At 39.8% G+C, this 14,290-nt stretch overlaps 1 protein-coding gene across 3 annotated transcripts in view; it reads right to left on the bottom strand.

Moving 5' to 3' along the window:
• The window catches only part of DOCK2 (dedicator of cytokinesis 2), a 404,152-nt gene that overhangs the window by 222,431 nt on the left and 167,431 nt on the right, over positions 1–14,290 (bottom strand). For all 3 annotated transcript variants that reach the window (XR_013445613.1, XM_036079463.2, XM_036079461.2), the window contains exon 27: positions 5,143–5,238. Coding sequence is in view for 2 of the 3 variants with exons in the window: in XM_036079463.2 (XP_035935356.1) it covers positions 5,143–5,238 (96 nt within the window). In the remaining variant the exon portion in view is untranslated. The remainder of the gene's footprint in view (positions 1–5,142; positions 5,239–14,290) is intronic.

Here is a 14,290-nt window from a genome sequence, read left to right as displayed (position 1 = left end):
GCCCTCGGTAACTTTAGTAAATAAATGTATATCTGATTGATTAGACTCTGACAAAGAAAAGAGAGGGCAGCAGTCATGTAAAAGTTTTTTTACTTTTTGTTTTTGTAAATTTTCCTTCTGCTCATTTGTCACCATCAACACTTCATTGTTTAGGCAAGCAATTTACAGAAAAAATCAGGAATGGTTATTTCCAGCAAATGATAATTACAATGTGCTGTGCACAAGAAGCAATCCATCCTAGCCCTGTGGTTCCTGTAATTTTAATAGCTAACACCTTTTATCATAATGTTCCTGCTCCTACAAATAAAAAAAAGAAGTCACTATTTAATCCCACGTAATGACGTGCCAACAACCAGCCACCCCACATCCAGTCGAGGCCTTCTCAGGATTTCAGAAGTATTAGACATGTCTGGTGTTTGTTATAAATATTGATTGTTTAATATTCCCAGGCAATGGAAACTGACCAATAAAAATTACATATGGAAAATTGAAAGTGATGGTTGGAATGGGGCTCTCTCCTTCTTGTCAAACTTCAATTTGAAATTAAATTGGGGCCTTCAGCAATAAGACAGGGACTCATGACCTCTGAGTAATTACTTTCCAACTTCATTTTCTTTAATTTGGAGGAGATATTTCTATTCTAAGAAGTGCTGGAAAGGACTATTTTATGAAAATGAAGCTACATCTTAAGAAAAACCTGGTTATTCCTTCCCTCTAGTTCAGGCACGTTCCCATTCCTAGTGAGGTGTGTTTCTACACACCTCCAGTACTCCCCACGCAGCACTCTTGTAATTACACCAACAAACTCAAGAGTCACTGAGACTGATGACACAGCTTGCAACTTAGAACTTCTGCAAGGCTCCTGGAATCAGCCCAGGGGACAGGAAAAGTATGAACAGACAATTCCTTATACTGCTCCCATACTACCTGAGATATGGGGTCCTGATAATTAGAGAAAACATTCTTTGAAGAAGGAAAAGCATTCCAACCCCAGAGAAAGGCATATACAAATACATGAAGGTATGGAATAACACAGTATTTCTAGGGATTATTTCACTCATTCATTTGCTTAACAAACATTTATTGAGTACCCATGGTATGCCAGGCACACTGCTGGAAGCTGAAGATAAAAGAGTGAGTAAAACATGGTCCCTGCCCTCAAGGGCATCCACAGAATGTAGGGAGGCTGGAGCACAGAGACAGAAAATCACCTTACAATGGACTAAGTACAATGAGCCCAATGACTGAAAGTGTACAGGGGCTCTGAGGGCAAATGGGGGGGGCAGGTGCAGAGGGACTGAAGCCAGATGTGCAGAAAACAGCAGGATTTAGTGGGAGCCTAGAAGGGCAGGCAGGTGAGTAAGAGGGAGCAGTCAAGGGCAGCTCCTACAGTTCTAGGAGGTCAGTACCATAAACTGGGGTCCTAAATGAAGAGAGAGTGTGGAGCAGGCTCCAGGGGGCTGGTGATGAGCTGTGTTTGGGACACAGTGAGTCTGAGGTATTTGAGAGACATCCCATCGAAGGAGGTCATGGTTTCCTTGAGGACACAGACCATGCCTGACTCATTTTTGAGTCTTTATGCTAAGTATATAAGAGGTTCTCATAAAATAGTGAATGAATAAATAAATGAATACTATGTACAAGAAACACATGTGCAAATGCTTTTCACATGTTATTTCATTTAATTCCCACAGGAACTCTATGAGGAAGGTCTATTATTACCCCATTTTATAGATAAGCCCAAGCCTTAAAAGTTCTGTGGTATAAGGGGGGAGCTAGTATGGCAAGTTCAGAGATAGAAATGTCTCAAAAAAAAAAAAAAAAAAAAAGAAAGAAAGAAAGAAAAGGAGAGAGAGAGTACACAGAAACATCATTAGTCACCAGAGAAATGCAAATTAAAACCACAATGAGACACCACTAGAATTGTTATAAATCCACTAAAATTGTTAAAATCCAAAAGACTGACAATACTAAGTGTTGGTAAGGATGTAGATAAACTAGAACCCTCATAGTGCTTATGGGAATATAAAATGGCCAACTATAGAAAACAGCTTGGTACTTCCTTATAAAGTTAGACATATGCTTCCCATATGTCCTAGCAATTCCACTTCTAGATTTCTACACAAGAGAAATTAAAATATGTTCACACAAAATTTTTATGTGACTATTCAGAGCAACATTATTTCTAATAGCCAAAAGTTGGAAACAATTCAAATGTCTATCAACTAGAGAATGGATAAACAAAGTGTGCCATATTCACACAGTGTAATACTATTCAGCAATAAAAACGAATTCAGTACTGATACACCTTACAATATGGATGAACTTCAAAAACATTATGCTAAGGAAAGAAGCCAGACACAAAAGACACTGAATTGTATAATTTCACTTACATGATATTTCCAAAAAAGGCAAATCTATAGAGAAGAGAGTAGAAGAGTGGTTGCTCAGAGCTGGGGTAGGGGTGGAGGAGTAGGGGTGGGATGCAGACAGACACCAAATGGAACTTTCGGCAATGAAGGAAGTGTTAGCAACTGAGTTATGGTCATGGTTGTACCACTACACATGTACTGAAACTCATCAAACTGAATACTTACAATGGTTAAATTTTAAAGCATGTAAATTTCACTACAATAAAACTAAAAGCAAGCAAGCAAAGGAAGAAAAAGAGCTGTGTGATTTAGAAGAGGTAGGGAGTTCCCGACCAGGTTGGTGAGATTTGAGCAGCATCCTAAGGGATGCATTTGTGCTGGACCTTGAAGACTAGGTAGGATTTCAACAGATTGAGATGGCATACTAAGGAATTCCAGACAAAGAAAGCAGCATGAGTTAGAAAATGCCAGGCATGTTTGGGCAATATCCAGACATCCATTTTGGCTGAATATCTGGATGGAGAAAAGTAGATGAAAAAGCTGAGAAATGTGGTTATGGCCAGATCACAGAAGCTGAGAATGGTTGTAAGACTTAATTTGGTAGAGAGTGGGGACCCACAGAACATTCCAGAGTACAGGAGTGTCCTGGCAAAGATTAATGCGGCAGCAATGAGGAATGTGTGTTGGAAGGGTGAGAGAGGATCAAATGAAAGGCTCAGACAACGGGCCGTAGTGAATGAGGGCCAAACTATGCTCACTTGCCTATGTCGATAATGCAAAGGAACAGAGAGACGCATCGTACCAGATAGAAAAGAAAATAGTAAGACACCAGTTATTTGGCACTTCTATGATCCAGGCACTGTTTTAAAGGATGACTGTTCTAAAGGAGAGACAGAGAGTTAAGACCTGCTATATACAGAATGAGTCAAATGGATTGATGATCATCTTTAGGTCTGGCTCCAAAGAAAGGGAATAAAGATTAGGGAGGTCATAAAATGCTTATCTAAGGAGTGTTATGGAAACCACAGATATGGAAGCTTGTAACTGAATAAGGAATGGTGATACTTCTAAGGTGGAAGGATGGTAAGTGAGACAAATGACAAAGACCAATTTACATGGCTACCTACCCCAGGAAGGCAGGAGCACCTGACCTGCTGGCACTCTCTATGGATGTCACCACTGCTTTAAATGCACACAGTATACATTAAGTAAACATGTATTGACATGACTGAACAGAACCAAATGGGTCTAAAGAAAATTGTTACACTCCGCTGCTTCTCAGGATCAAATCCTTGCCCACCTACTTTTAAAATAATCTCAGCACCTTATGTTCTGTATCCATGAAGTGGGACTATAGCATATGAACAATCAACATCCCAAACCTAGCTGAGATCCCAAACTGGCTTCCTGAAAGCTGAATCCAGCTGTTTGGGGCTCAGAGAATGTTTATAAATATATTTTTTATTAGCTGCCAACACTTAAATATCAGGAAATTTCACATTTTCAGTTTCTCTTGAGAAGTTGGGAGTTCTGGCAACTGTATGGCCCAATTCCACATGGTGTGAAATCACAGCTGAGAAGCGCTTGTCCTCATTAAACATTAGAGTCCCTGTCTGGTGCACTTCATTCATTCATTCATTTGCTCATTCATTCAACAAATATTTATCAAGTACATAGTATATGCAGGGCAATATTGTAGGGTTTGGAAATACAAATGAATGAAACAGATGAAATCCTTACATTCTGGAGCTCATTTTCTCACAAGCAGAGCCAGACAATCAATCAATCAAGGGCTATATATATATATATTTCAGGTGGTGATAAGTTCTAAGAAACATAAAGAAGTAAGGTGCAGAGATGGAAAGAGGATGGTGAGGTGCTGGGTATTAAAAACAGGGTAATCAGGACAGGGAAGCCTCTCTGATTAGGTGACACCTGAGCCAAGATCAGATTTACATGAGGAAACAAGCCCTCAGACCTGAGGCAGAGATAGGTCAAGCTTAGGCAACAGTAAATACAATCATGTTTTAGGTGTAAGAAACAAGAATCAGAGGGCACTTCAGGCCCTAGCAATAGTTTGGATTTTATTTTGAGTGAGATGGGAAATCAATAGTGAGTTTGAGCAGAGGAGTGACATAGTCGAACATACTCATTTACGTTGGTGACTGGCCCCTGTAAGAATCATTTTTGGCCCATGGTTTAAAGCAAGATGGGCAAAGGTTAAAGAGTTAGAGATGGGCTCTGTCTGGAGAGGGAAAATAATCTGACTATGAGGCAGGAATCTCCCGATCTTTAGAATACAGACTTCGTACAAAAGACTAACCCCAAACTTAGCAGTGACTTAAATTAACTAATGTCTGTGGGCAGAGTTAACATACAGTGAATCCACTTAGAAAACCAAGCTCACAGGATCCTAAGACTGGGCATTGCTTGACTCTAGTCCAAAAGGAAAGGCTCCTGGTGGATGTGAATGGGGAACATTCTCCTGGCCCACTTACAAAAACTTCTTTAGGCTTCCATCTTTACCAGCGACATTCCATCCCCACTGATACACTCAACTTGGTGGACAAGTCTTAAGCCTTGTTTTATTTCATCAACTTTGAGTTAACTCTCATGTTATCCCAACTCAGATAAGAAAAATCTAACCGTTGCACTCCAAAACAAAGTAGCGATTGGTGCTAGGTGTTCAACATGACCTGGTGTTCCAGAAAATCCATTCCTTGACCCTGAGCAGTTTGAAACGTTTGACAAGAGGAAGAGATCTACTCACAATCAGAACATGATCCCGTCCCATTGTGATGACCGTCCGGTTCACTGTTCGAAGAAGCTGGACCATGATTTCTTGGATATGGTGGTAGGTGAAGGCCTGAAACACAATCAGAGACATCTGTGTGACAACCAGACATTGTATCTGCACATCTCTTCCAAAGGACATACAACAGCAGTCAGACACGGTGATCACCAAGATCTCCACCACCAGTGCCAACACCAGTACCCCCATCATCATCATTATAGTCATTATCATCATATCCCCATGGCCATCACCACCTGGCACTGGCACCAGGAATTTCACTAAATTTCACTAAATTTTACTAAATATAAGGCAGAGATTAAGAAATTAACTCTGGAATCAGAAACTGTTGTTTTAGAATACTAACTGCAGAATTATTGTGCTATTGGCTACTTCTCTGAATCTTGGTTTCTTCATTGTTGTAACAGTCAGAATCTAACCTGGAATAAGGAGGGAATTTACTGCAGGTTATATGGGTGATGAAAAAGCTGGGTCACAAAACAAAATAACCTAGGGATTAGCAATAGAAGGAAGTCACTATCACCACTAAGCTTAAGGGACAAATAGAGGAGGAAAGGTTTCTGGAGTCCAGGACTGGCCTTATGTGATGGAAACTATAACCACGGGAGAGCTTATACAGTAGAAGCTGTGTTATCTATCTTGGGGGAAATCCATGGTGAGTTGTTGTAACATTTGTAGGGTGCTACCCACTTTCAATACAAATCACTGAACCTTGGGTAGAACTTAACCGATGCTTTTTGAGCATTTGCTATGATGCGCAAGGATTTCAGGAATATTTACAATGCAGATTCACTACATTCTCAAATCCTTTTACCAGCATACCCTTAAGGCACAGAGTTTCATCTATGCACATCTGGGAGGGTGGTCATGGCCAAGTGCAAAGGCCTTGGGATTTTTTTTTTTTTATTATGTTATGTTAATCACCATACATTACATCATTAGTTTTTGATGTAGTGTTCCATGATTCATTGTTTGCATATAACACCCAGTGCTCCATTCAATACGTGCCCTCTTTAATACCCATCACCAGGCTAACCCATCCCCCCACCCCCCTCCCCTTTAGAACCCTCAGTTTGTTTCTCAGAGTCCATCGTCTCTCATGGTTCGTCTCCCCCTCCGATTTCCCCCCCTTCATTTTTCCCTTCCTGCTATCTTCTTTTTTTTAACATATAATGTATTATTTGTTTCAGAGGTACAGGTCTGTGATTCATCAGTCTTACACAATTCACAGTGCTCACCATAGCACATACCCTCCCCAATGTCTATCACCCAGCCACCCCATCCCTCACCCCCCACCACTCCAGCAACCCTCAGTTTGTTTCCTGAGATTAAGAATTTCTCATATCAGTGAGATCATATGACATATGTCTTTCTCTGATTGACTTATTTCGCTCAGCATAATACCCTCCAGTTCCATTCACATCATTGCAAATGGCAAGATTTCATTTCTTTTGATGGCTGCATAATATTGCATTGTATATATATACCACATCTTCTTTATCCATTCATCTGTCGATGGACATCTTGGCTCTTTCCATAGTTTAGGCCTTGGAATTTTAAGATCAGCAGCTCTAGGTCTGAGTTCCAACTCTGCCCTTACCAGCTGTGTGCTCTCACTTATAACTTAACCTCCCTGAGCTTTAATTTTGTCATCTACAAACTATGGAAGATTCTCTCGCTAGTCTTTTGAGGTTGATGTGGACTTAAAAGTGACACATGTAATTCTGGGACAATGCACTTGCCTAATTACACAGTAGGAGATTCTGTGGGTCTGAGAACTAGCCTGGGCATCAGTAACTTCTGAATTTTATGTGGGTTATTCTGATGGCTGAAAACCATGACACAACACACTGTGAAGGTCTGGAAATGGAAGCTGGAATTTGGGAACAGCCTGTGTCTCCAGGACCCAGGCAAAGCCTGACATAAACAAAATGCTTAAGAAACGGTGGCTAAAAAAGCGGATAACTACTCATACTCATTCATAAGCACCTCATTAAACTTTGCTGCATTCAACTCAACTGTAGTTTGTCTCTTAATGTAACCGGTGAAAGGAAAATAGATTCAGAGTTGGGAGAGGCCAAAAGAAAGGAAAGAAAGAAAGAAAGAAAGAAAGAAAGAAAGAAAGAAAGAAAGAAAGAAAGAAAGAAAAGAAAGAAAAAGAAAGAAAGAAAGAAAGAAAGAAAGAAAGAAAGAAAGAAAGAAAGAAAGAAAGAAAGAAAAGAAAGAGGGAAAGAAAGAAAAGAAAGAGGGAAAGAGGGAAAGAAAGAAAGAGGGAAAGAGGGAAAGAAAGAAAGAAAATGTGCTTATTAAAAAGCCCCCTCCCCTCCCAATGGGCTCTCAGTGACTATTGTCTTCCAAAGATGAATAACCCAGAGCTTGCTTCCTCTTTCTGCCCGACACTTGCTTCTTCTGCACTTTGGCTATAACCCCTGACTCTAGCCCTGTGGAGCTACCAGCAAGACTTCCATTACAGCATATATTTCACAGAAACAAGTTCTCATGCTCTGTTAGATCCTGCCAGACCTCAAGCTCTTGCAGGGTGAGCTCTCCCACCACCATCTAGCCCTTTCCCCACATCTGCTCAGGGCTAGAGGAAAGAACATATCCCTCCACTTCTCAGCTACAGGTCAACCTCTCTCCTGACTTCCTTCTCCTTTATTCCTTCAAGCCTTTTTACTGACTTACAATCTCCTATCTTGTACATTATGTGATTGTGATGCCTACGGTAAAAACTATAATGCTAACATGTGTGAGTGCTTACTAAATACCTGGCACCTTGTCAAATGCTTTACCTCTCATCTCACAACAAGATGAGCAACATTATAATCTCCACTGTTCACATGTAGAAACTGCAGCCCAGAGAGGTTAAGTAACTTGTCCAGAGTCACCCAGCTAGAAAGGGAAAAAGGATTCAAATCCAGCAATCTAGCTACAGAGCCTGCCCCTCACCCAGACACACAAGCAGACTGGAAGAGGAACACAGGTCTCTGGTTGCTGCTTTGGGGCCTTGTCAGCCACTTCCTATCTGTCAAGATACATAGACCCTGACTTCAATTGAGCCAACTTCTAACTGCCTTCAGTGACTTCTGATCTTTTCTTTCCCTTTTAGAAAATCTTCAGTGCTGCGTATTCATGACTCCCTTATCTTCTCTGCATTCCTTTGCAATTTCATCAACCTAAGCCCACTGCAAATTTATATAATGGTTTCCATTTGATGTTATTTTTTTCCAGGATTACATCTCTTCTTTTACCAACAGAGATAATAAAACCCTTTTTCTCTTGACCTCCTGTTCCCTGCTTCTTTTAAATAGCCATTTCATCTAAGCCCAAAGAGCGGCAATTAGACTACTCAGGAAGTTTGGTATTTAAAAGTGGAAAACTGTCAAATTCAATTCATTTCACTCTGAAAGCTCCCAATATGGGAGGTTGTGTAGCAGAGTGTTTTGGGATCAGACAGCCTTGAGTTTGAATCTCAGTTCTGCTTATTTGAGCTGGGTCACCTTGGGCAAATTACTCTGAGTTTCTTCTCTGAGTTTCAGTTTATTTATGAAATGTGGCAAACACTAGAAACCTCAAAGTACTGGTTTGAGGAATAAATAAAGTAATGCAGGTAAATCCCTTGATACTAAGGGTTGGCACATAATAAGCCCCCAGTAAGTGGTATTCCCCTAGGTCTGCAGCAGCATTCTGCCTGGGCTGACAGATTCTCCACACATAGCAGAAAGTGCAGTACAAGGCAATACATAATCTAAACTCTGGATGATATCAAAATGTCACCCCCAAAAAATGTATAGTATATATGCAAATGGAAAACTTTCAAGATGATAAACTTGTGCTAACCAGTGAAATTGCAGCCACAAATCACCTACTGTTAATTGGCCAGGCAAGTGAAGGGAATCTCTAGGAAAGTGTCTTTTGAGCTCAAACTAAACAGTGGCTTATAATTGAAAAGACAAAGTCAGTCTTCCCATTATGGGCCTTGCAAAGAAATGAATCCATCCAACCTAAACACAATGCAAATAGGAGTGATTTTTCTTTTTTTAATAATTATAGGCTGTGATATCTGGATGGAACTTGGAGTCCTTTCTTTAAGTGAAATCTTATGCATAAACCCAATATGTAACAGGGTGGAAGGAGAGCTGGAAGAGGGTGAGGGGTGCCTCATGTTTCACTTTAGGCCTTAGGCCCAGCCCTGGGACTTTGTAGAATGCAATTTAGAACAACTAATCTCCCACAGTGTTTCCAGAATAATAATAGAACATACCACACATGAGATGATTTTAAGTAATAATACATTTCCTAACATTGAATCAAATTATGCAAAAGGTGTCCTCTTTTTTCATTTTGCTTTCAACCCTTGTTTTGATATCAAGTAGAAAAATCTCCCCTTGGTGCTAACATCTCTATTTCATGCAAAGCTCTTTTTTAAAACAGAGAAATCCTCAGGTTAGAGCAAACAGTGCGCAACAGCATCTAGTTAGAACTTGATAACATTGTTTTGCTTCTAAAGTTATATTTATGACAAGTGTTTAGGAAAAAGATCAAAAACATGGAAATAAAGCAAAATCAGGATACGTGATTTTTTAATAGAGCCTTTGTGATCAGCCCAACTTGGCTGGGGAAGGAGAGGGAGTGGTCCTCTTGCTCTCTCCAGAAATGTAACTTTGCTTGATTAATCATCCACAGCTTATTAGAAACCAGAAATGTTATAGCCCTGTCAAGTTAGAGGTTAACTTGTAGAAAAATGACAAAGGGGTTATTTTATTTTATTTTGTTATATTATTTGCTGGCTTGCTAAAGGCTATATAGTTCTATTGATCTGTAGAAATTTTGTTTTATATCTAAGGAAAATTGTATATAAGCATCTCTTCTCCCACCAAAATATCAAGAATCCTAAATCCTTTTGAACCAGTGCTCTCCTTGTTCAGCTTGTTTCCTATGTATTCAATAAAAACTTCTGACATGTGCTCACTATCTAATCCCATAAGGTACGTTTTAACCATTGGAGAATTCCACATTTATACAAGTGATACTGACCACTTAACAGATGGTGATACAAAATTTTGCTTCTTTTTATCAAAGTTACAAATCTACAAAGTTTAAAAACATCTTCCAAGGTTCACTAATAAAGCAAAATAACCACAACAAAACAGCAATCCCTCCTGTTCCCCTTGCCAGAGGAAACTCTTCACTTCTTTCAGCTGAGGTAGTTATTATTTGGGTATTTATAACCATGTTGCCAATAATATGCCTGCATGACACCTTTTTTAAACTATTTTTTTCTCTTTCTGCTTTTATCCCCGCACCGTAAACAACACGGCTTCACTCTCTTTCCTCTGTCAGCCCCATCGGGCACCAGCATCCTTCCCATGTTTCTTCCTCCCATGCAGTCAGACCACAATTCTGGCCTGACCAATATTCAGTGTTTAAAATATTTTGTAAACCATGACAAGTTCTCATCTCTTGTACAACTTTTCATTCCCTAAAAGGAAAAAAAAAAAAAGCAATTTGGGGGAAAAAAAATCAGAAAATCTTTTTAGTTCTTTAAATTTCTTTGTACTATATTTTCTCTGATTCATGACTGCTTCTTTTATTTTTCAAAATTCTCTCCATTTTTAAGTTTGCTTTGCCTCACAAAGTCGCTCTTTCCTCCAAGTTGCTTCTCTTCTGTTTGCTTGTTTTGCACTCTCTTTTAAGAGTTCAAGTTTTTCCTTGTGCTCTGGAATGGGTGATGGTATGTTCATATTTCAGTCTGGGTCACTCAAAGGCTGGTTGCCAACTCTGAGCATGTGAGTAGAACTTGTGGTCTGTGAGCTTCACTGTAGGGTGATCTGGTTGGGACCATTATTCGGAGGGCCTCAAATACCCATATATACGAGTCTTTCTTCTTGTGCTGCTTAGATTCCACAGACAAGTATTCTCTGCTCTCTTGTCTGAAGGGTTAAGCCCCAACTGCAGCATCCCAGGAGCTGAGTGGGACGAAAGTGCCAGAGGCTTCTGCTTCCAGGATGCATACTTTGATTGATAACTTGTTTTGAGTATGTCATCATTGACTTCAATTTTGCCAAGTGTTTCCTAGTCCAGCCCTCTGTTTTATCTTTATAGAATAAACCTCCAGCAACCCCGCTGCAAGGAGTCAGGCTGCTTCTTAAACACACTTGCAACTGGTTCCCCTTGTTAAAGCTTCTCTTGTTCATCCCACCTCCAGGGTCACATGGTACTACTAGTTCCTGAAACTTGGGGGGAATCTTCGCTTTAGATTGGATGAGTTCTCAGCTTTCCCCACTGCCGGCTTATGAATTGCCTTTCCTGGGTCTGCTAAGTCATTTATGCCTTTACCATATGGTATCTACCTTCCTTTAGAAAACTCCCTTTACTTTCATTTCAGTAGGTTTTCAAGAGGGAGCCAACTATGTGACTGTATTTAATGTATCATTTTTATAGGGGATTCTACACCAAATTTTCATGTTTAAATGTTTATAAGTGAGCTGATTTCATTCCAAATATTACAAGTTCATATGATAATGTTAAATAACAACAATAACAAAAATGTGATTGTGTAATGTGTGATTTGGTTTTGAAAAGAGTTCTAGTGCAACCCCTAGTTTTACAGAAAGGAAAACTTTAGCGTTAAGAAGCGGGGGGAGTCATGTGACCAGTGACAAGTAGTCATCAGAGCAAGAATGAAAAACCAATTCTCCTGAGCAATGCCTGGCCAACTGTTTTCTCCACTCCAGTACACAAGCAGTCTTGCTCCTTATGTTCATGCCAAGGACAATCTCAGCTCCTCCACCTGTTTTGTCCTTAGATCTTTATAGTACTAAGATAAAGATCTCAAGGTCATAACTACAGAGTTAAATCCAAAGACCTTTTTTTTTAACCAAAAAGAAATAATGCATTTTCTGACCATGGAAACAACTACAATCTATGGCTACTACTATTTTTCTCTGCTCTGTGTTTCTATGTAAGAGGTCTTTTAAACTTCTTTCTTATCTCAAAGGCACCACTAACATTTACCTAGAAAGAAAATATCCTAGTAACAGTACCATCTAAAGCAGAGTCACCTCTTTCTATAGCCCCTTGAGGCAATGTGATTTTCTCATGAGTTCTAGGTTTAGCACCGTCTTCTTTCCTCTTGTTTGAACGAGTCTCCATCCTTGAAAGACTTGATTCTAACTGTGCAACACCTCATTGTGTGAAGCAAGTGACAGAGGCAGCCAGGAACTCAGACAAGTGGAAGTTGGGGTTCAGTAAAGTCCAGCATGGGGCTTTGTCGCTCCCCACCATCTCTGCCTCTTCTACCCACTGGGTGTTCCCCATTTCCCAGGTAGGACTTAAGCAATGCCTTCATGTGGTCATAAGTGTCTCTGCACCATAAATCAGCCTTCCCAAGAAGAGGAGAGCTTGAGTTGGTGGCAGAAAGAATAAAAAGGAAAAGATGTGGGTTCTCATCTGACATTGATATTACCAATCTTGAGGCCGTATCATATGCGGCCTGTGCATATAGATGTGACATCTATAATTTTACTTTTTTTTTTTTTAACACCAATGAGGTCCCAGATGAAATATGAGGATCAGAGAGGTTTAGTAACTTGCCCAGGCATTATCCATTCCTAAGTGCCTATGCCTGAACCCAAGCTCAGTTTTGTCTAATTCGGGGCTCTTTCTGAAGCATGGTGGTGTTGCTAAGAGGTGATGGTGCTTTAGAGTCCAGGCTTATAACTGCCCCTGACTCCATCTTTTAGGATCACAGAAATGAATAGATGCAGCAGCACTTTGTAGATGATAAAACATTCTGCAAATTTGTCTAAAGTAAACAATAAGGCAAACATTTGTGTGCACAGCTGCTTATGGCATATTGTATTGTTTTTAATATCCAAATGCAGCAAGCAAGATAAATGTCCTCAAATCTGGGATACTAATATATATAAATGACAGCTTATCCATACAATGGAGTAGGAGAGGGTAGATATGCCTTGATCCAGAAAGATAGCTTTAATACACTCAGTAAAAAGAGACTACGGAGCACCATGCATAAGCCCATTTATGTTTTTGAAAAAGTCCTTTTCTATGTCCCAAAAGTCTGTAAAAATGTATGGCAAACCATTAATAATGGTACTCCCAAGCAGAGGTAAGAAGGAGAAATGTGAGGTTAAAGGGATAATTTTACTTACTGTGGTTTGTTAGAAATTTTTATAATAATTGTGTATGATAATAAAGAAAGTAGAACTATTTCCCAATTAGAAAAGAATGAAAGTCAGTCTATACACCCAAGGAATCGTACTCACAGGGACTGAGTGGATACACAGCAGGGACCACAGTGTGTTGCAGGCAGCCCTCTGTTGAGGCCGGAGGGCCCTTCCCCTCCCTGAAAGCTCCCACCCCATGCTGGGGCTGCCATGATATCCTGATGCTCATAAGCTGGAGCGATGTTGTCAGTGTTACTAAGCTGACAAAAGAGCTCTACAAAGTAACATGGGTTAACACTTTTTAAAAGGCTCAACTATGAAATGTTTTATTCCATTTATCAAATGCTTGTAACTTCCATTTCCTAGAAGGTAGGGGAAAAATCTACTTAAAGCAACCAGGGGGGAAAAAAAAGACGACACTAAAAATCATCACCTCCAACAACAACAAAAAATCTCACTGTGCTTAGAGAGAAATGCTGCTTTTATTCAGATCCTGTAAGTTGCTTTGTGGGGACTTTTATTAAAATGCACTGGAACCTCCAACCTGCAGCCTAGAGAGAAAAAAAATTAAGCCTTCCAAGGTCTGTAAGTCTAACATCTCAGCACTGATGAATGGAGACTGGTTGGAGGCACTTATGAAGATGTACCTCGGAGATGCTCTACTTTTGTGTTTAGTTATTCAAAAAAGGAGGAGTCTATGAGATTGTATAAGGAGAAGTGCATAAAGAACACAACTAATTGTTGAACACAAAGAATTGTTGAATTCTCACTATATATGCCAGGCAATGAACTGTGTGCTTTGTATTTATAACTTCAGTATGTCTTGGGAAAACACCGGAGACAAGTATTACCCCATCTTAAGATATAAAATAAGATTCATTCTAATTATCATTACCATTCAATATTTATTGATCACT

This window comes from Halichoerus grypus, chromosome 2, assembly GCF_964656455.1.
Source record: "Halichoerus grypus chromosome 2, mHalGry1.hap1.1, whole genome shotgun sequence".
NCBI classification, from domain to species: Eukaryota; Metazoa; Chordata; class Mammalia; order Carnivora; family Phocidae; genus Halichoerus; species Halichoerus grypus.
Note: the sequence above shows the minus strand (reverse complement) of the source record. Positions and strands in the feature narration are given on the sequence as shown.